The 20,516-nt window shown below is 44.2% G+C and overlaps 1 protein-coding gene across 1 annotated transcript in view; it reads left to right on the top strand.

The window, feature by feature from the left end:
• DOCK3 (dedicator of cytokinesis 3) overlaps positions 1–20,516 on the top strand; it is an 873,576-nt gene that overhangs the window by 636,696 nt on the left and 216,364 nt on the right. Inside the window, exon 38 of the mRNA XM_030206787.1 lies at positions 11,548–11,634. Coding sequence (XP_030062647.1) covers positions 11,548–11,634 — 87 coding nt within the window. The remainder of the gene's footprint in view (positions 1–11,547; positions 11,635–20,516) is intronic.

Below are 20,516 nucleotides of genomic sequence, written 5' to 3'. Positions count from 1 at the left end.
CAAAGTGGACATATTCCAAACGCCAAAATGAAAATAAAATGATTTTTTTTCTACCTTTGTTGTCTGGTGACTTTCTTTTTCTGATCATGCTGGCCCAGTATCTGATTCTGCTGCTATCTGTTCTCTTAACTCCGTTTCCAGGGCTTCCTTTCCATTTATTTCTTTACTTTCCTCCTGTCTTCTTCATTTCTTGCTCTATATCCATTTCCAGCAATTTCTCCCCTCTCCCTGGGTCCTGCCCTCCCATCCATGTCCATCCTTGTCCCTCTCTGCCCTTCCCTCCTCCATCCATAGCCAGCAATTCTTTTCTCTCCCCTCCCCTCAATTTCCAGCAATTTCTCCAATCCATGGGCCCTGTCCTCCCATCCATGTCCATCCTTGTCCCTCTCTGCCCTTCGCTCCTTCATCCATAGCCAGCAATTCTCCTCACTCCCCTCCCCTCCATTTCCAGCAATTTGTCCTCTCCCTGGGCTCTGCCCTCCCATCCATGCCTCTCTGCCCTTCCCTCAGCTCCACGCCCTGGGGCCTTTAAATCTTTTACCTCTGGTCGCAGCAGCGTCAGTGAAAGCACTACCGACGTCTCCCTTCCGTTCGCGCTCGTTGGTTTCCTCAGTGTCCTGCCTTCTTCTGACGTCAGAAGAAGGCAGGACACTGAGGGAACCAATGAGCGCGAAGGGAAGGGAGACGGCAGCGCTTTCACTGACGCTGCTGCGACCGTCGGAGCCTCGGAGGTAAAAGGTTTAAAGGCCTCGGCGGCGCGGAGCTCAGGTAAGTGGCGAGGGTAAGCACCGCGGCGGCGCCCTCCAAAGGTCAGCACCCCCCTGCGGTGCTTACCCCGCTTACTGTATTGGCACGGCCCTGTGCACATGGATGGAGGGGAAGGGAGAGAGGAGAAATGCTGAACATGGATGTAGGGAAGGGGAGGAAAGTAGATGCAAATGGATGGAGGGGAGTGAGGAGAAATGCTGGATATGGATGGAGGGGAAATTGCTGAATTTAAGGGCTGGATTGGAACACTTTGAAGGCAGATGCTGAAACTGGAGAAAGGATAGGGACAGGGCTACAGATGGTAGACAGGACACATAAGGACACAGGAGGATGTTGGACATGGTGAGAAAAAAAATATCAAATGGAAAGAAGACACTGCATAAAACAGAAGACACTGGGACCAAAGCGAATAGAAAAACTAAATGATCAGACAACAAAGGTAGAAAAAAGTATTTTATTCAGAATTTATTAATTGGAATATGTCAGGTTTTGGAAATGTGCATCTGTGATATTTTGCATGTAAGTTTCAATTTTTCTAGTATTGCTGCATGCTGAGTCTGACTTCTTGAGGTAACTTTCCAGTTCAGTATTTTGCCTTCATATCTGTTGTGTCATGTGTTTTTCATGTGTGATCAAAGGTGCAGTATCCTGCTAGCGTGTAGTATTTGCAGCCCTTTTTGGGTTTTTTTTCATGAGGTAGTGAATTGGTGTTTTAGAGCCTGGTGTAATTACAGTTTTGCCTTTCCATGCATAAGGCTGTAGCTCGTCCTGTCCTTGGAATTAGTGCTGTTATGGTTTGGTAAGGTTATGAGTGTGTTTTTGCACAAGTTTGTGTATAGTGTTTTGCAGTGGAGAGATTGTGGGTCCGCACCTCTGAAGTTTAGCTTCATTTGTCTTTATTTGAAATTTCATAAATAAAAAAATTTCTAAAAATTGAATAATCTTATCAGTGGGGTGGAGCTGGGGTGGGGGCGGGGCTAGGATGGGGCCCCACCAAATTGGTCTGCACAGGGCCCCTAACTTGCTAAGACCGACCCTGACTGTGAATGCTCATTAAATCAGTTATGGTTCTTTGATCGCTCCATCTGTTACTTGGATAATTGTGGTAATTGTAGAGCTAATACATGCTGACGAGCGCTGACCTTCTGGGATGCGTGCATTTATCAGATCAAAATCAATCCGGGCTCGCTCGGCTGCTTTTAATGTTAGTATGGTGTGAGAGTGGATAGTGTGAGTGTGTATCAGGGGCGTAGCCAGACAGCAGATTTTGGGTGGGCCTAGGCAAGAAGTGGGTGGGCACCAAATGTTCTCTCCCCCACCCCCACATCAAAAAAATATCTCAGCTGGTGGGAAAATGCTTCTCTCCAGTCTCCACCTTGGTAGTCTGCAGCAGGCATGCACTGAAAACTGAGCATGCGAAGGTGCCAGTATTGTGGAGAGCAGCAGTTGGGCCTGAGCCCTAAGTGGGTGGGCCTTGGCCCACCCAGGCCCACCGGTGGCTACGCCACTGGTGTGTATGAGTTTATATGTTAAAAGTAGCAAGGGGAAGTATAGTTAGGTCTGTCAGAAGATTTTTTTTAACATTTTGTAAGAAAATAAAGCTGTATATTAAAATATTACATGTAGTTATATTTTTGGGGAGGTATTAATTTATGTACTAAACTGAAATTGATTTACTCATTAAGAAGGAAAGATGCATAATCATTTGGAAAATTCTGAAAACCTGACCTGGTGAGGGCTGAGGTTGGACACACCTCTGTTGTATGTTGATTATGCAATAAATTATTCCAGACTGGGACCAACATATCTTAAATACCAATCCAAGTGGATGTGAGCTGGATAACCAAAGGGAGGATACAACATTCCCTGCACTGAGGACTTCAAGGGTCTAGATAGAAAATTGTCCAAGCAATTTGCCAAGTACTACAGGAGATGTTTATATAAAGTAATTTGGAATCCCAATTCAGAGGACAATGATTCTTGACTCAAAGATATTCCTGAAATAGAATTATTATATCCCTGATATATTTTAATAAGCTTGTGGGGTGTGAGATACCATCAATAATGTATTTTGTAATAATTTTCCATCAAATTGGAGGAAACAGACGACTTCCCCATCATAAACTCAATCTCTGGTCTCTTTTTTTCAGGGTTCAGTTTAACTCTTTCCAACTCTAAGCAATGCACAGATTTGCGCTGTGGTGGTATATGTACAAATTTATATATATATATCAAAATGAGGCTCCAGAACGTTATTGTTTGTGGCCTAACGGTTGAAAGCTGTTTTCTTGCAATTGAGCAAGGAGCAAACGCTTTTCCGCTGCAAGAAGTGTGTAAGTTGGGGGTCCAGTATTTGACCACATTATAAATGAATCCACATTATAAGGACAATTCTTTAAAGGACTCTGACTTTAATGGAAGCACTCCAAAATGTGTGGTGAGCAGACAGGGGCACCCTTTACAGAATGGGTACATGTACTATAACAACTGTAAGCACTCAGATGTAGTAACATAGTAGATGATGGCAGATAAAAGACCTGTACGCAGTGGCATAGCTAGAGGGGGCGCAGGGGGAGCGACTACTCCCCCAAACAGATTTGGATAAAAACGGCGCCTGTTCTGCTGCTGGACCCACTCCCTTCACTGGTCTCTCTTTCCCCTCTCTCGCCTGATCATCTTCTTACAGCTTTCAAGTTCAGCGGCAGAACAGCAGCGGTATCAGATGCAAGAACAAAGTGAAAGTACGCGGGACCATTTTCCTGTATGCACCACTGGTGTTCTGCTGGTCACACTGCACACCCCTCTCTGATCTCATCTTTCCCCTACGATATTTTCCAACTCACTGTTCAGGCACATGCGCCCCTGTTCCGAGTTTGGACACACTATTGGCACGCCGCGATCATGTGCCCAAGTGTAATGCAATCTTATTAGCTGAGTGCAGGGGAGGTGTGCAGGCATTGGCTGTGACAAGCGCAGGGGCTGTTTTGTTTTTCCCCGCTCCTCCCTCCCTCAATGCTTGTCTGTTGTCTCTGTTTTTGGTCCTCCTCCCAGAGCTGTGGTCGCCCAGCTCCCAGCCGTGATGCTGCTGCTGCTGCTGAGGAGGCTGTTGCTTTTGCTCAGGTTGGCGGTGACTGGCGGTACTTACTCATTTGTTAGTTGTAGATTGTGTGACTGGTGCAGCTTCCTGGGTCAGAGGGAGTGTGACTGCAACTGCAGCATGCACAAGCATGCAGGAAAATGGTCCCACATATGCTTTCACTTTGCTAATACCGCATTGTTCTTCCGCCGAACTTGAAAGATGTTAAAGAAGATAATTGTGAGAGAAAGAGGACAAGACAAAGGGGATGACGTTGAGTGTTGGGGTGAAGACAGACAAAAGGGATAAGAGATTCTGAAATGAGGTGAGGCTTGATGAGAGAGATGAGTGATGGGGAGATACTTGATGGGACAGGGTGGGGTGTGAGGAACAGACAAAGACTGCACCATTCTGGATGGGGTAGCAGAGAGAGAGAGTAAAGGTAGAGAGATATGGGGTGATACTTGATTGGGGGAGGGGGGAGACAGAGACTGCACTATGCTGGATGGGATAGCAGAGAAAGAGAGAGTAAAGGTAGAGAGAGAGAGAGATGGGGTGATACTTGATTGGGGAGGGGGGGGACAGAGGCACCAGAGAGAGAGAGAGTAATACTGGATGAGAAGAAGAGAGATAGTTATGCTGGGGGGGGGGGAGAGAGACAGGATAATGATGGAAGCAGAAATGGGATGATGCTGGATGGGGAGGAAGATTAAGAGATGCTGGATGGGGCATGAGAGAGATGGGAACAGAGAGAGATAGGGGATGAAAGGGAGACAATGATACTGGGTGTGGGATGGGAAGAGAGACAGACAAGTTGATGCTGTATGGGGGAGGAGAGAGGAGGTGATTTTGGATAGGGAGGAAGAGTGTGAGATGCTGGATGGGGGAAGAGAGAGAGACAGGGAGATGGTGGATGGGATAGAGATAGATGGAGTGAAGCTGAATTGGGTGGAAGAGAGAGAGAGCAATGCTGGGTGGGTATTTATTTATTTATTTGTTGCATTTGTACCCTACATTTTCCCACCTATTTGCAGGCTCAATGTGGCTTACATAGTACCGCCAAAGACATTTGCCCAGTCGGTGGATAACAAATACAAAGTTGTATAGTGATCGTATGAGGTATAAGTGGAGGGTCAGAATGGATGAAGATTGTGTGATGTCCTGTTCGATCATAGTCATGCTGTGTTGGTAGGTGAAGAGGGTTACATGGGGTTGTTGGGGTAGGCCTTTTTGAAGAGGTTGGTTTTTAGTAATTTCCTGAAGTTCAAGTGGTCGTGGATTGTTTTCACAGCTTTTGGGAGCCCATTCCATAGTTGTGCGCTTATGTAGGAGAAGCTGGCTGCTTAAGTTGTTTTGTATTTCAGTCCTTTGCAATTTGGGTAGTGTAGGTTTAGGTAGGATCTTGACGATCTGACTTTGTTTCTTATTGGTAAGTCTATAAGGTCTGTCATGTATCCTGGGACTACGCCGTACATGATTTTGTGGACTAAGGTGCAGATTTTGAAGATGATCCGTTCTTTGATTGGGAGCCAATGCAACTTTTCTCGGAGGGGTTTGGCATTTTCAAGGCATGTTTTGCTGAATATCAGCCTGGCTGCTGTATTTTGTGCGGTCTGTAGTCTGAGTAGAAGAGAAAAAGACACTGTAATGCTGAATGGCGGAGGAGAGAGAGAGATATGGGGCAATTCTGGATAACAGGGAAGAGAAAGAAAGATGGGGCCATGCTGGATATGGGGAAGTGAGAGAAAGAAACAGAGATGGGGTGATGCTGGTTGGCAGGGGGAGAAAGAGATAGAGTGGTGTTGCTGCATTTAGGTGGGGAAGAGAAAGAGATACTAAGAGGAGATGCTGCATAGTGGAGGGGGAGAAGGGGAGAGAAAGAAACAGAGAGAAGATGTTATATGACAGGGGGAAAGTGTTAATGAAAGACTGGGGACTAAGCGAAAGGGGAATGGATGGGCTTGAGTGAGGGAAACATATGGAAAATGTAGGTAGATTCAGTGAAAAAAAGGGAGCTTAGATTGGATAGTAAGAATGAATAAAATCTAAATGGATAGAAATGCAGAAAAATAGCTGAAAGATGAGTGTCAGAGATGAATGTAGTGGAGGAAGTGTAGAAGACAGGAGAGAGAGAAATGGAGCAATGGACAGGAAACCGTGGCAAGAGAGTTAAAGTTCAGTTAAGAGTAGACTGAAGAAAGCAGACATCAGAGAAACTATTTATAACAGACCTCACGAGTCACTTGAAATTACATGCTACAAAACGGTCTTTTCCCAAAGGATAAAGGAAATATTTTACTTCATTACCCAGAGATGCGAAGAAAAGCACAAATGACCTAACCAACTATCGCCCAGTAGCATCTATCCCGCTAATTACCATACTTATGGAAGGTGCAGTGACGAAACAACTCACTAACCACCTAAATAAATACTCAATCCTGCACGAATCTCAATCAGGATTTCGATCGAGCTATAGCACAGAAACAGTACTAGTTACCCTAATGAATAAATTTAAACAAACAATTGCAACTGGCAATAACATACTTCTCCTACAATTTGATATGTCCAGTGCCTTCGACATGGTCAACCATGGAATACTGCTACATATCCTGGAATACTTTGGAGTTGGAGGTAATGTTCTTAACTGGTTTAAAGGATTCCTGACAACCAGATCATACCAAGTAACAACTAATACGGTGATATCAGACCCATGGATACCTGAATGCGGAGTCCCCCAAGGATCCCCCCTCTCAGCAACCCTCTTTAACCTGATGATGATACCACTAGCCAAGCTATTAGATAATCAAAACCTTAACCCTTACATATATGCAGATGATGTCACGATCTACATCCCATTTAAACGAGACCTAAAGGAAATTACCAACGAAATCAACCAAAGCTTCCAAATCATGCTTTCCTGGGCGGATGCATTCCAGCTAAAACTTAATGCAGAAAAAAAAACAATGTCTTACACTCACATCACAACACAATACAAATAAATTCATCACCATAACCACCCCTAACTTTTCCCTCCCCATCTCAAACAATCTGAAAATTCTGGGAGTCACCATTGACCAAAATCTCACACTCGAAAACCACGTGAAGAATACAATGAAGAAAATGTTCCACTCCATGTGGAAACTCAAAAGAGTAAAACCTTTCTTCTCAAGGGCCATCTTTCGAAACCTGATACAATCCCTGGTACTAAGCCACCTGGACTACTGCAACTCACTCTACGCTGGCTGCAAAGAACAGACCATCAAGAAACTCCAGACGGCCCAAAATACTGCAGCCAGACTCATATTTGGAAAAACAAAATATGAAAGTGCAAAACCCCTAAGAAAGAACCTACACTGGCTCCCACTGAAAGAACGTACCATGTTCAAGATATGTACGATTATTCTTAAAATCATTCATGGAGATGCCCCAACCTACATGCTAGATCTCGTGGACCTTCCACCCAGAAATGCAAAATGATCCTCCCACACCTTTCTCAACCTACACTTCCCCAGTTGTAAAGAGGTCAAATACAAAATTTAAAAAATACGTCCAGCTTCTCCTACATGAACACGAAGATGTGGAATGCACTACCAACTCACTTGAAAACGATCAACGAACTAAACAACTTCCGCAAAGCTTTGAAAACCTATCTCTTCGACAAAGCCTACCACGAGAACCCATAATGACTAGACAACAACCCTCACACTCCTTTATTCAGAATGTCTCAATGTATAGCTGCATAACCTGATCCTCTTGTCTTCTTTTATCCCTTTATAACACCAATTGTATTTCTCCTCGGTTACGGCGATGCCATAACAGATCTCTGTTAGCCATATTGAGCCTGCAAATAGGTGGGAAAATGTGGGATACAAGTGCAATAAATAAATGGCCAGACAAGAAAGGTAGAAAAAGAATTTTATTTGTAATTCTGATTAAATTAGTGTGGTAGCAATGTTAGGGCTTCTTTTACAAAGCTGGTCAAGTGATTCCTGTGTGGCAATTGAGAGGAAGTCCATTGGAATTTTTTTTTTTGTTACATTGTACCCCGCGCTTTCCCACTCATGGTAGGCTCAATGCGGCTTACATGGGGCAATGGAGGGTTAAGTGACTTGCCCAGAGTCACAAGGAGCTGCCTGTGCCTGAAGTGGGAATCGAACCCAGTTCCTCAGTTCCCCAGGACCAAAGTCCACCACCCTAACCACTAGGCCACTCCTGCACTCCAATTGAATGGGCTTCCTCTCATTTGCTGCACTGGGAATCACTAGTGCGATTTAGTAAAAGAGGTCCTTAGTCAACTCCAAAAGTTAATAAAAAATTTTAAATGGAAAATTAGGTGATACTTTTTATTGGACCAACTTAATATATTTTTTGACCAGCTTTCAGAGGCCAAAACCACCTTCCTCAGGTCAGGACAGTATACCATAAAATCATTATACCACCCTGGCCTGAGGAAAGAAGTTTTGGTCTTTGAAAGCTAATCAAAAAATGTATTAAGTTAGTGCAATGAAAATATATCACCTTATGTTCTATGTTTTGCTTTATTTGTATTTGTTAATTTCTAATGTAGTGATTGGAATATATCAGTTTTTGAAATTTGCAGCTACTATCTTTGTTTTGCATACATCACTGTTTCTTTTTTTCTGGTGTTGCTATTTGTGCAATGTCTGGCATCTTGGAGGTTCAGATTAATTTTTGTCTATATATTTATATTTTTAGGTTATGGTTACTTATTCTGAATATGATGAGGATCTGTATGTTCTGTGTGTGTGAAGGAGGCTGGGTATTCTGTTAAGCACTGAATGTCTGTGTAGGATCAGTCTGTATTAATCTGGCTTGTTAATTTTTTTCAATAGGTATATTGTATTGATGTTCTAGTGCCCACTACAATATTTATGTTGCTGCTTTTTCCTAGGTAGACCCTAGACCCTTGTTGTGAGATTCCTAGATGTTAGTGCTATTATGGAATGGTAGAGTTGCTCACAGTTCCTGAATGACTTTTGTAGATTTTTATATTACTTCACAATATGCCTGGTACTGGATGTTGGGTTTGTATTTAGCTCATACCTCTCATAGTAGTAGCTGAAGGTGAGTTGCATTCATGTACAAAAGGTAGTTTCCTGTCCCTAGAGGTTTACAGTCTAAGTTTGTACAGGAGGCAATGCAGAGTTAAATAACTTGGCCAAGCTCTCAAGGAGCAGCAGTGGGATGTGATCCATGGCTTCCCTGGTTCTCAATCCACTTCTCTAACCCTTTAGATAACAGTTAATACAGATAATACTTTTTTCCAAACATGTTTGGTAACTGTACAGTAAACTAAAGACCAGCAGATCTAAAGCCTGTTGACCATTTGGCAACTTACTAAAAAAATTGATAGGCTATTTTATGGTTGCCAGTAACCATAACATTTCTGTTACAGTTCTGCTGAATTCCACTGTTCACGTAGCCAACAGGAAGATGCTGGACTGGGAGCTAGGACTGACTAGGAGTCCAGTGTTAAAGTACCTACATATATTTCCAGACTACTGCAAATACTGTTCTGTTTAATAATTTGCATTATTGTGGTACATTATTTGGATGTTTTTGGCACATAATTCTCTGGAGTGTATTCAGTGTGCATAATACCATCAGTAATAGAGATACTAGGGGGAAATAGCTGGCGCATATGCACCAGAGACACAGCAAAGGGGTCCTTTGCATGCTGTGTTCAAAAGTATCCCTACTATCCCTTTACTGCTTATGCTTACATGGGTATTGCCCCCACCCTAAGAACTTTAACTAGCCCCACCCCAGTCACACCCTAGCCTCCCCAAACAGCTGAGTCACTGACTGCATATGCCTATTAGGATTTTAACCCTCCCCTCTCTCCCAGCCCTTCAGCCTTGCACTGGTGCCTATTTTAGAAAAGCCTGCTCCCCCTGATGTCAAAACCTGGCTACGCCCCTGCCTGTACGGTCTATTTCAGTCTGCCCAACAAGGTAAACTCAATACATGTGGTATGTGATACTTCATATGTATACCTGGTCTTGATTTGTCCTTTCCAGTTTCAGGGCATAGACCGTAGAAGTCTGCCCAGCACTGTCCTTGTTCTAAAATTTCTGACATTAATGTCAAAGCCCCTGAACAGCTCCACTCCAGCCCATCAAAATCTATTCAGCAACAATCAGGGCACAGACTGTAGAAGTCTGCCGCACGCTGGCCTTGTTCTCCAACTTCTGAAGCTGAATCTGTCTAGGAGACATTTAGTAGGGAAAGACAGTGTGATACTATTTTCCTTTTGTGTTTTTCCCTTTTCTATTTTCCATATGTCTCTTTATATTTTTATTTTTGTAAACCATTTAGATTGATTTGATATACAGTATATTAAATAAAGTTGAACCTGAAACATAAATAATGTAAGCCTTTGCTACAGAGCTGCGAGCACATGAAAGAATTCCTCTCACCACCACCAGCATCCCCCACATCTGTTTACATGAAACAGGCCAAAAGTCTGGGTTTCAGTACTGAATTGGATTGTCTACTATATATTATCTGTGAGCAGAAACTCAAGCTTCACATGACTATTCTCTAATAGCCCATGGGATGGATGCCCTTACATAATGATCTATTATGTGTTTTCCAAAGCACCACAACCATAACCAATAAAGAGTCAATCCCTTATATGATCCAAAAGTCTTATATAATATAACAGATGCCTAAAGAATACAATTGCAATCTGTAGAGTTTTTATTCCATACCAGTTTAATTTATAGGTAAACAAAGAGATATCAGGATAGGCTGACCCTTCAGCCGAGCTTACTTTAAGTGAGACTAGCCGCAAAGGCGGCTCACTTACAAGGCTCTATACATCATGTTTGCTCTCTATAAATGTATCCCCCTTTTTTTTTCTTAAATCAGTGCAGTTGTGAAAACTTTCTTAATTCAAATTTTATTTAGAATAATTCTCTTAAATCAAAATGACCAATTGTTCCATAGGAATCTGTATTATAGGAGAAATCACTGAAATAAGGAGCAAGCAGCCCCTAAAACTTAAAGGGCTGAAGCTTAGAAAATACGCTTAAAGTTCAAGACACCAGAAGATAGAGCAAGCAACAGCAAACTTATCTTTTAAAATTGATGACTCACTATGTCAATGCTTGCTGTCAATGTCTGACAAGGATCCCCGTTTCAGTATCTTCCTCAGGGACACCCGTTCCGGCTTGTGAACAAGTATCTTATTACCAAGCGATTTTTAAGACTCCAAGTACAGCTTACAAAAGGATACTTGTTCATAAGCAGGCACGGGCGTCCCTGAGGAAGATATTTAAACGGGGATCCTTGTCGGACATTGAGAGCAAGCATTGAGATAGCGAGTCATCAACTGTAAAATATAAGTTCGCCGTTGCTTGCTCTATCTTCAGATATTGGTCTGTCTTCTCCTGTGGTTGGTTCTCTTTGCTAGAGCAACTTTATCTCTGTTAGAATGTGTGAAAGGAGCTCCAAGAGTAAAGGTTGCACAGTGTTCATAACACCACCATGCTAGACCAGTCTTTCAGAGGCTATGACTCCATTCACTTGACCATAGAAAATGTGTGATACCTCAGCAGCGTAGGGCAATGACTTCTCAAGGAGGGCTCACGCAGTTGCAACTCCAAATGCTCTGTGCTAGACTGACTTTAGAAAATTGTCATGTGACTCAGCCCATTTTTATTTTTATTTTTTTCCAGTGCTGGGAATTTGGGATTCCTCTCTGCAGGGAATTGGCCTGTCAATATGAGAACCTGTATGATTATCAGAGCCTCAGCTGGATACGAGTAAGTAAGCATTATTTAGTTCTTTCCTTCCCTGCTCTACACTCCAGTTTTATCACCTCTTTCCTCCTCCTCCTTTTGTCCTTCATCCTATCAGCAAATATTGCTATGAAGCAAAACAAAAAGTACCAGGAGCCTTCAAAAAAAGGGGAATGAAACCTTTAATCATGTGTTTTGAGGAACAAATCTTTGAATGGACCTGACACAGTTCGTGTTTCGGCGCTGAGCATCTGCGTCAGGGGTCTGCATTAAACATAAAAATAATTTGAGAATATATGCATATACTTGCAAATACACGACTTTAAACCAATAAAACAATAGGAACCATAAATATTACATATGCATAACATATAAACCCAACTTTCTTTGTAATATAAAAAAGTATAATTAAAAAAAAAATTTTAATAGCGACCTTTAAAAATTTTTAAAACAAAATACAGATGAAGATATATGTGCATAAAATCATACAATAGATGTTTAAATGCCAGGAACAGATCCAAATCTTCTCGTACATACCTCACTCTTCATCTTCCCAATTCCAAAGGCCTCAAATACAAAACCTACACTGTATCCAACTTCTCCGTTATAGGCAGCCAACTCTGGAACGCAATACCTCGACACATCCAATCAACCTATGAACACCTACCCTTCCAAAAGCTACTGAAAACTTACCTCTTCAAACAAACCTACCCAAACAACCCAACTTAATTCTCGAACTAAACCCACACCACTAGCACTACCCATACTCCAATCCTCTCCCCCACACCTCTTCTTATTGTCCTACTCTCTATAACTGGGTCATCTCTGTGTTACTTTGTACCATACTTTGTGTTGTCTCTGTGATACATTGTACCATACCTTGTACCATACTTTGTGTCACCTCTGTGATACTTTGTACCATACCTTGTAAGCCGCACTGAACCTGCTATCGAGCGGGAAAGAGCGGGGTATAAATGCTATAAATAAATATATATATATTAAAAAAACAACAGAAAATGGTGCCAGAGTTAGAGTACTGTGCCTTTAAGGTCAGTTATTCTATTTCGTTTTGCTTGGCAGCTTTGTGCCTCGGCTGCTTTCTCAGTATTGTAGCCTTGAGTGCCTTACAATTTCCAGCTGCCAGAGTTGGAGTACTGTGCCTTTAAGGGCATTTATTTCTTTATTTTCAGCGGACCGAACGGGGGTTTCGATTCCTTGCTGGAACGAGGGAGCAGCGCTTTCTTCAGTGGTTTTGCAGTGTGAGTGAGTTTTTGGTGTGGCGCGTTTGCGGAACAGCTTTTCCCTTCCCTCGTGGTTTATGGCGGCCCAGCTCCTCCGATGTCACGTGTGCTCGTGGCGAGGGGTAGAGGCGCCGGGCGCTTAGTGTAAGCTTTGCGGTGCACCTATAAAGGTGGCTGCGGCTCCCCCCGACTTGACCTCGGAGGGAACGATGGTGTTGGGAGTCTCCAGGTCAGCGGGAGCGTAGGCAGGGCCGCTGTCAGCGGGAACAGTTTCGGCGGGAACGGCCGCCATCTTGAGTCCGACGCAGCCCGTGGAGCCAGCTGTTTTTGGGCCTGCGGCCTCCGTTTTTGGCACAAAAGGGCCTAATGATGGTCCAGGAATGGTGGGCTTTCCTCCAGATTTTGTCTGGACGCGGTATCAGGCCTGGAGATCGGGACCCCCCCCCCCCCCCCAATTGGAAGAGGGGGCTGTTTCCGTCTTGGCTGAGAGACCGCGGTTAGAGTGGTCAGAGGACAGGCATTGTTTTTCTCCTGTAGCTGCAGAAGCTGCGCTTAGTGATCTGGGGGAGTCAGATGGAATTGACGGCTCTCAGGAGCAGGATTGTTGGATTCCTGGAGAGGATCCTTCAGTAGTGCGGATTTTCCATAGAGATGAGCTGTCAGAACTCATAGATCGGGTGTCGTCCACCCTTCAGTTTGGTCCTGAGGTGGCTTTGGGGGAAACTGGCCAGGATCCGTTGGTGAAGGGCATTCAGCGTCAGGCGTGATCCTTCCCTATGAACAAGGATCTCTGGGAGATGATTTGTCAGGAATGAGATTTGCCGTGTAAGGTGGCAAAGGCAATGGTGAGGCTTTATCCCCTCCCTCAGGAAGATAGGGATTCCTTTAAGGCTCCCATGGTAGATGCAGTAGTGACGGCAGTAATTATAGCTACGGCTATCCCGGTTGATGGAGGAACGGCCCTCCGTGATCCTCAGGATAGGAGGTTGGGATCTTTTCTCAAGCGTAGTTTTGTTTTGTCGGCTCTAGCCCTGCAGGCCTCGGTTTGTGGGGGTCTTGTAGCTCGGGAATGTTTTCGTTGGGCCGAGAAGCTCCTGGATGATTCGGTAGATGTTGGTTCTTCTGAGGGTCAGGAGTTAGCCAACTTGGACATGGGTTCATCCTTTTTGTCTGAGGCATTTTATGATTTGTTGCGTACTTCAGACAAAAATATGGCTATGGTTGTGGGAGCACGTAGGGCCCTCGGTTTACAAGGTTGGGTCGCGGATGCGGCTTCTAAGGCTAAGTTGTGTTCTCTGCCACTTAAGGGAGCTATGCTCTTTGGAGAAGATTTGGACAAGTTAGTGTGAGGTCTTAGTGATACCAAGGTTCTATGGCTCCAGATTTTCGGTTCAAGGCAGGGGCCAGAACTAGTTCCTCTCGGGGACGGTTTAGGGAGGCTCAGCGGTATAGGCCGGGCAGATCGAGTGGGACCTACCCCTAGCTGTCTGTTCGTCTGTCCAATTTAGATTGTAAGCTCTGTTGAGCAGGGACTGTCTTTTCATGTTAATTTGTACAGCGCTACATAAGTCTAGTAGCGCTATAGAAATGTTTAATAGTAGTAGTAGTAGTAGGTGTGATTTTCATACATTCAATGTTTAAATGCCTATTGATCGAAATAACCAGAAAATGGTGTGTTTTACAATATTGGCACTATATCCTTATAGAACCGTCTATCAAGCATCATACAATATATAAACAGGGAGCGAGTCACGTGATGCTATGCACGCAAGCGGTCGTTGAAAGATCAGCTCCGTTCTCCTTCTAGCTATCCCCGTATTGGAATCCCGCAACTTTAAGTGAAACTGACTCGGGAGGATCTGCGATAACATCTGAGCTATATAATAGCTTTGGTTGGTGTTAAGAAGTGGCGATGGCAGCCAAAACGCTCCGAGATAAAGAAAAGGGCAAAATCGGAGAAGACAAGATGGCGGCTCCTGCAAGCCAGCTGAGCACTAATGTCAGCTCCGCATGGACAGCTGAAATTGTGGGGGAAGTCACCAACACCCTAGAAGTCATCTTAGACAAGAAACTACAAGGGCTGGAAGAGAAATTAGAGGGTCTCCAAACGCACATGACTCAATTAAGTCAGGATGTGGTCAGCTTTCAACAGCATACTGGTGCCCTCGAGGATCAGGTCGCTGCGGTGGAACACCAGTACTCCAAGCTTCTGAAAATGGTGGAAACCCAAGCGGAAAAACTTGAAGACCTCGAGAACCGCTCATGGAGAAACAATCTCTGTTTCGTGGGTTTACCCGAGGAACTTGGGAACAAAGAATTGCGCGGCTTCTTAGAGACATGGCTCACAAAGAACTTTACCTACCTTCAGATCTGAGCCCATTGATTATCGAACGGGCCCATCGGGTGGGCCCAGTGAGGCAAAATACCAACAGACCCAGAGTGGTGATTTGTAAACTGTTAAATTTCCACCATAAAACTATCATTATGCAGAAAATGCGAGCGGGAGCGGGTTTAAACTACAACAACCACAAAGTCCATTGTTTTCAGGACTACTCCATGGCAGTGGCTGCTCAGAGAAAGAGTTTCTCTCCAATTTGTTCCCAGCTTGTGCAGCATAGAATCAAATTCGCTCTGTTGTATCCTGCTAAACTGAAGATATTTTACCAATCTAACACGCATGTCTGTAATTCGGTTCCAGAAGCCCAAAAATATGTTAAAAGCATTCTAACAGCTAGAGATGAACGAGTACCGAAGTGGATGCGGTAATAGCGTGAGAGGTTAAGAGACTTGCATACCAATGGTACTATGATTTTGGAGATAAAGAAGTGGATCTAACTACAAGCATAATTGGATTACAATTTTACCCACGAACCTGGGATTATGTTCTGCAGCCGAGGATATTGGATTGCTGTGGAACTGTTTATGATAACAGCAGAAGAACTGGCAGGAGGAAACGAGATGGGTCAACCCTTCTACCTTGAGAGATGTGGCACACAGGTTTGCGTTGATATCGGCACATATGACTGACATAAATTACCCCACCGGGTCATCGGGAACTGCAAGAGCAATGTCACATGCTGGGTTTTGCTAGTTGTTTGATTGTTGGACACCGCTGATTAGAGAATGGACATAGAGAAGCCCTGTAATCTCTGCTGAGAGATAGTGGCGAGGAAGAGACTGCAAATAACAGTGAACTCCTTCTACAGCCAATCATGTTGACCTTGAGGAGGATGAGAGCGAAGTGGTTTGAGGCATATTATCCTGGGTTCAGAGTATAATGTTTTACATACTAATGTTCTGTTGTTATAAGACTTAGATGACAAGTTTATATATTTAATATATTTGTATCCCGCACTTTCCCACTAAAAGCAGGCTCAATGCGGCTTACATAGTAATAGGTAACACAGAATTTTGTTATGTAAAGTAGGAAATTAAGTTAGCAAGAGGGTCCTGTGTTAAAGGATCCTTTCACTGTCCAAGCATTGTGAAGCTTCTGGGACAAACTGCGGTTTCCTGGAGATAACACAGCTGTCTAAGGTATTGCAAGTTTGGAAATGTTTAGTTGAGTTGTTTCTTATTGTTGAAAGTTCTGAGGGGAAGTTATAACTTAAAAGAGAATGTGACCTTATTACGGAGTAATGGTAATAAAGAAGAAGGGCTATCATGGGAGGTTGAATTCTCTAGAAAGGTAGATCTTACTCATGGGGGAGGCAAGAAGGGGGGGGGGTCAAACGTGACAAGTCCTGTAGGGACCAGGAACTTGAGGGGGGGGACGGGGGGGGTAGGAGAGGGAAGGTATCAGGGAGGAGAGGGGTTAGGGAGACAGGTCAGAAGTGGATGGGAGGGATAGTTAGCAGAGTTCAAGAAGGTAGGGATGGGAAGGGGGGAGGGGGACGGGAGGGGAAGGGAGTAACCCACCATGAATCAAGAACCCAAATGCAAACAGTAAAAAGAGAATGGTATTCCAGAAGGAGTGGCTGGAGGCTGGGCCGGCTACTCTTAAAAGAAATGGATAATCAGGGGACAGAGCGGCTGATCACAAAAGGGTAACAGATTAAAGTAGTATCTTGGAATGTAGGGGGAATACACTCCCCAATCAAAAGATCAAAAATTTAACGGCATCTTAAAAGCATTGGAGCAGATATTGTGATGCTTCAAGAAACACATTTCTCAGATTTTGAGCATGCCAAACTAGCTAAATGGTGGGTAGCTGATTGCGTGGCATCTGCGGCCGTAGGCCGGAAAGGAGGGGTGGCAATACTCCTACGCAAGGGGGTAGCAGCTAAAGTGCATAGGATAATACCAGATCCAGAGGGTAGATTTATCTTGTGTATTGTTACAATAAATAGACAAAACATAATTCTGGGTAGTATTTACGCTCCAAATGTACTAGATCAAAAATTCTATAAGAAGTTGCTTAAGCAGATAACACAGTTGGAAATGCTACCCATCATGTTGGAAGGCGACTTCAATATGACTTGGGATCCAATTCTAGATAGATCGCACCCCCCAACTGAACTACGAAGGATAGATACCAGAGGTTTGCCGGACTTCTGTACAGCGCTTGATTTAATCGATGTCTGGCGGACCTTACACCCCCTAGACAAAGAATACACACACCAATCTAGAGCATATGGAACGTCTTCTAGAATCGACTACTTACTAGTGTCCCGCAACTCATTAACAGATATCGCAGGGGCCCATATAGACCCCTGCGTAATATCAGATCATTCGGTGGTGGGAATTAAATGGAGTGGAGGAGGGGAGGAAGAGACGCTGACAAGTTGGACGTTTCCAGCATACCTGATAAGAGACGTAAGATTTGGGGAATATTTGCAAGCAAAGTGGGCTGAGTACAAACAGTTTAATGAAGGCTCGGTTACTGAAACTACTAGCTTCTGGGAGGCTGCGAAAGCAGTATTGAGAGGCGAAATAATAAGTTATGTTACGCAATATAAAAGAACAAAGAGAAATTGTGAGGCTTGAAAAACAACTAAGTAAACTGAATAGACTATATGGCCTGAATCCCTGTAATAATATTAGACAGGAAGTGATGGTCTTACAAACAGCCCTGAATTCCCTGTTGCACGAGAGAGAAATGAAGTCTCAAGCCTATTATCGTTTCCAACTCTATAGACATGGGAACAAAGAAGGCAAATATTTAGCCCGCCTCATAGCACCTAAATGTGCTTCCAGAAACATAACAGCTATTAAAACTACGGAGGGGAAACTCATACATTCTAATCATGAGATCTAATCATGAGATCAGGCTAGCTTTCCAAACATACTATCAGCAGCTGTATAAGGTATCAGATCAAGAGAGACTCCCGGGAGAATTATATCTGGAAGGCCTACAACTCCCGATGTTACAGAATAATGACCGAAGTCGCCTGAACGCTAAGATTTATTTATTTATTTATGGGTTGCTTATATCCCACATTTTCCCACTCATGCAGGTGCAATGTGGCTTACAGAAAGTTATGTAAAAATTACAAAGGTAAAAGCACAGAAAAGCATACAAGATGCAAAAAGGGGGAAGAGAATCTAACAGTATGAGCTAGACAGTGAAGGGACAAGGGGGTGCATCAATCAACAGCGGAAATTAGGGAGTAAGTCTGGGCAAAGAAGTAGGTCTTTAACAGCTTCTTGAAGAGGGTATGGTCCTCTTGAGTTTTAAGGTGGCGAGGTAGAGCGTTCCAGTGTTTGGGACTCCAGTAGCGGAAGGACGAGGTGAAGATCTTCTTGTACTTGACACCCTTACAGCTCGGGAAGTGGAGGTGGAGATAGGACCGAGCAGCAGAGTTGGCATTTCTAGGCGGAAGGTCGATCAAGGGGAGCATGTAATCCGGGGCAGCCCCATAGATGATTTTGTGTGTCAGGGAGCAAAGTTTAAAGGCAATGCGCTCCTGTACTGGCAGCCAATGGAGTTTAAAGCGCAATGGTTTGGCGTGAGCAAAGTGTCGTTCTCTAAGGATGAGTCTCGCCGCAGTATTTTGAGCTGTTTGGAACTTTTTCAACAAAGAGGCCTGGCAGCTCGCATAAATTCCACTGCAATAATCCAGATGGGAGAGGACGAGCCAGTGAACAAGGGTACGGAACAAATCTCTGGTAAGGAGGTGTCTTATGCGCCGAAGCCTCCACATTGCCTGAAACATTCTTTTACAGACCAAGTGCACGTGATCAGCCAGCTGGAGATGTGAGTCCAGGTGCACTCCTAAAAGTCGCAGGCTGTTAGCAATCGGAAGGGCAGAGCCCAATACTGGAAGCATTGTGTCAGATATGTGGGCGTGAGCGGACGAGAGGATAAGACACTCGTTTTTTTCCCTGTTTAGTTTGAAGTGGAACACCCGGGCCCAATGCTCCAAGGCGGAGAAACAGGCACCAATGAGGTTAGAACTTCTGATACAGTGGAGTGAAATGGGATGTAGACTGTAATATCATCCGCGTAGATGAAAGGGTTGAGGTCCAGCTTTGCGAGTGCTGAGGCTAGAGGCATCATCATAATATTAAATAAGGAAGGTGAAAGGGGAGAGCCCTGAGGGACCCCACAGGAGGCCTTCCACGGTTCAGAAGTGGTAGAGTTCAACATGACCTGGTAGGACCTGGATGTCAAAAACCCTCTGAACCAATGCAAAACAGGCCCTCCAATACCGAAAGAATCTAGAAGATGAAGCAGGATTTCATGGTCCACCATGTCGAAAGCGCTGGACATGTCAAATTGCAGCAGAAGAACCTTCCGTCCAACAGATAACTCTCGTCTAAAGTTAGCTAAGAGGGTGACCAGGACAGTCTCAGTGCTATATTGAGCTCGGAAACCTGACTGGAAATGGTGGAGGATATCAAAATCAGACAGGAATTCGTTAAGCTGAACTTTGACCAAACTCTCCATCAACTTGATAACAAGAGGAATCAAAGCCACTGGGCGTAGTTAGAGATGACATCTGGCTTGATCTTTATATTCTTTGGAATGGGAGTGAGGAGGATGCTGCCATGACCTGGCGGGAAAGATCCAGCGCTTAACATAAAGTTGAGGTAGCAAGTCAGTTCTTCAACGTAACAATTTGGTGCGACTTTTAGGAGATGAGTCGGGCAAACGTCCAATCTACAGCTTTTGTTGGAGAATTTACGTAAAGCAGCAGCAACGTTGTCTTGTGACAGGCGGTTGAATTTTATCCAAATGCGTTCGGCAGGGCAAGCACCCGAAGGCATGGCCAAAGAAACCAGGAAGTCGTCTACATCAGAGAGACAGCTTACGGTGGAAGACCGCAGAGTGAGGACTTTCTCCTTGAAGTATGATCCAAGTTGGGTGGCTGAAGGAGGATCAACACTGGAGAGTTCTAAAGGGCGGATATCTAGAAAGGAGTTTAGCAGCCGATAGATCTGTCTTATATCCCGGCCAACCGACTGCAACTTAGAGGAAAAGTAGGTGCGCTTTGCTTGTCGGATGGCGTATTTATATTTGCGGTGACTGATTGACCAGGCCTCCCAAGCAAGATCGGATTTGCTTTTAAGCCATGATCTTTCTAGCCGCCGTACCTCGCATTTCAAGGCTCTCAGATCTGCAGAGAACCAGGGTGATGACTTGCGGATGAACGAGGATTTGAGATGCAGGGGTGCAATAGTATCAAGCACAGCTTTGCATGTGTGATCTCAGTCAGTAAGGTA

The sequence above is a fragment of the Microcaecilia unicolor genome, chromosome 6 (genome assembly GCF_901765095.1).
Source record: "Microcaecilia unicolor chromosome 6, aMicUni1.1, whole genome shotgun sequence".
NCBI classification, from domain to species: Eukaryota; Metazoa; Chordata; class Amphibia; order Gymnophiona; family Siphonopidae; genus Microcaecilia; species Microcaecilia unicolor.
Note: the sequence above shows the minus strand (reverse complement) of the source record. Positions and strands in the feature narration are given on the sequence as shown.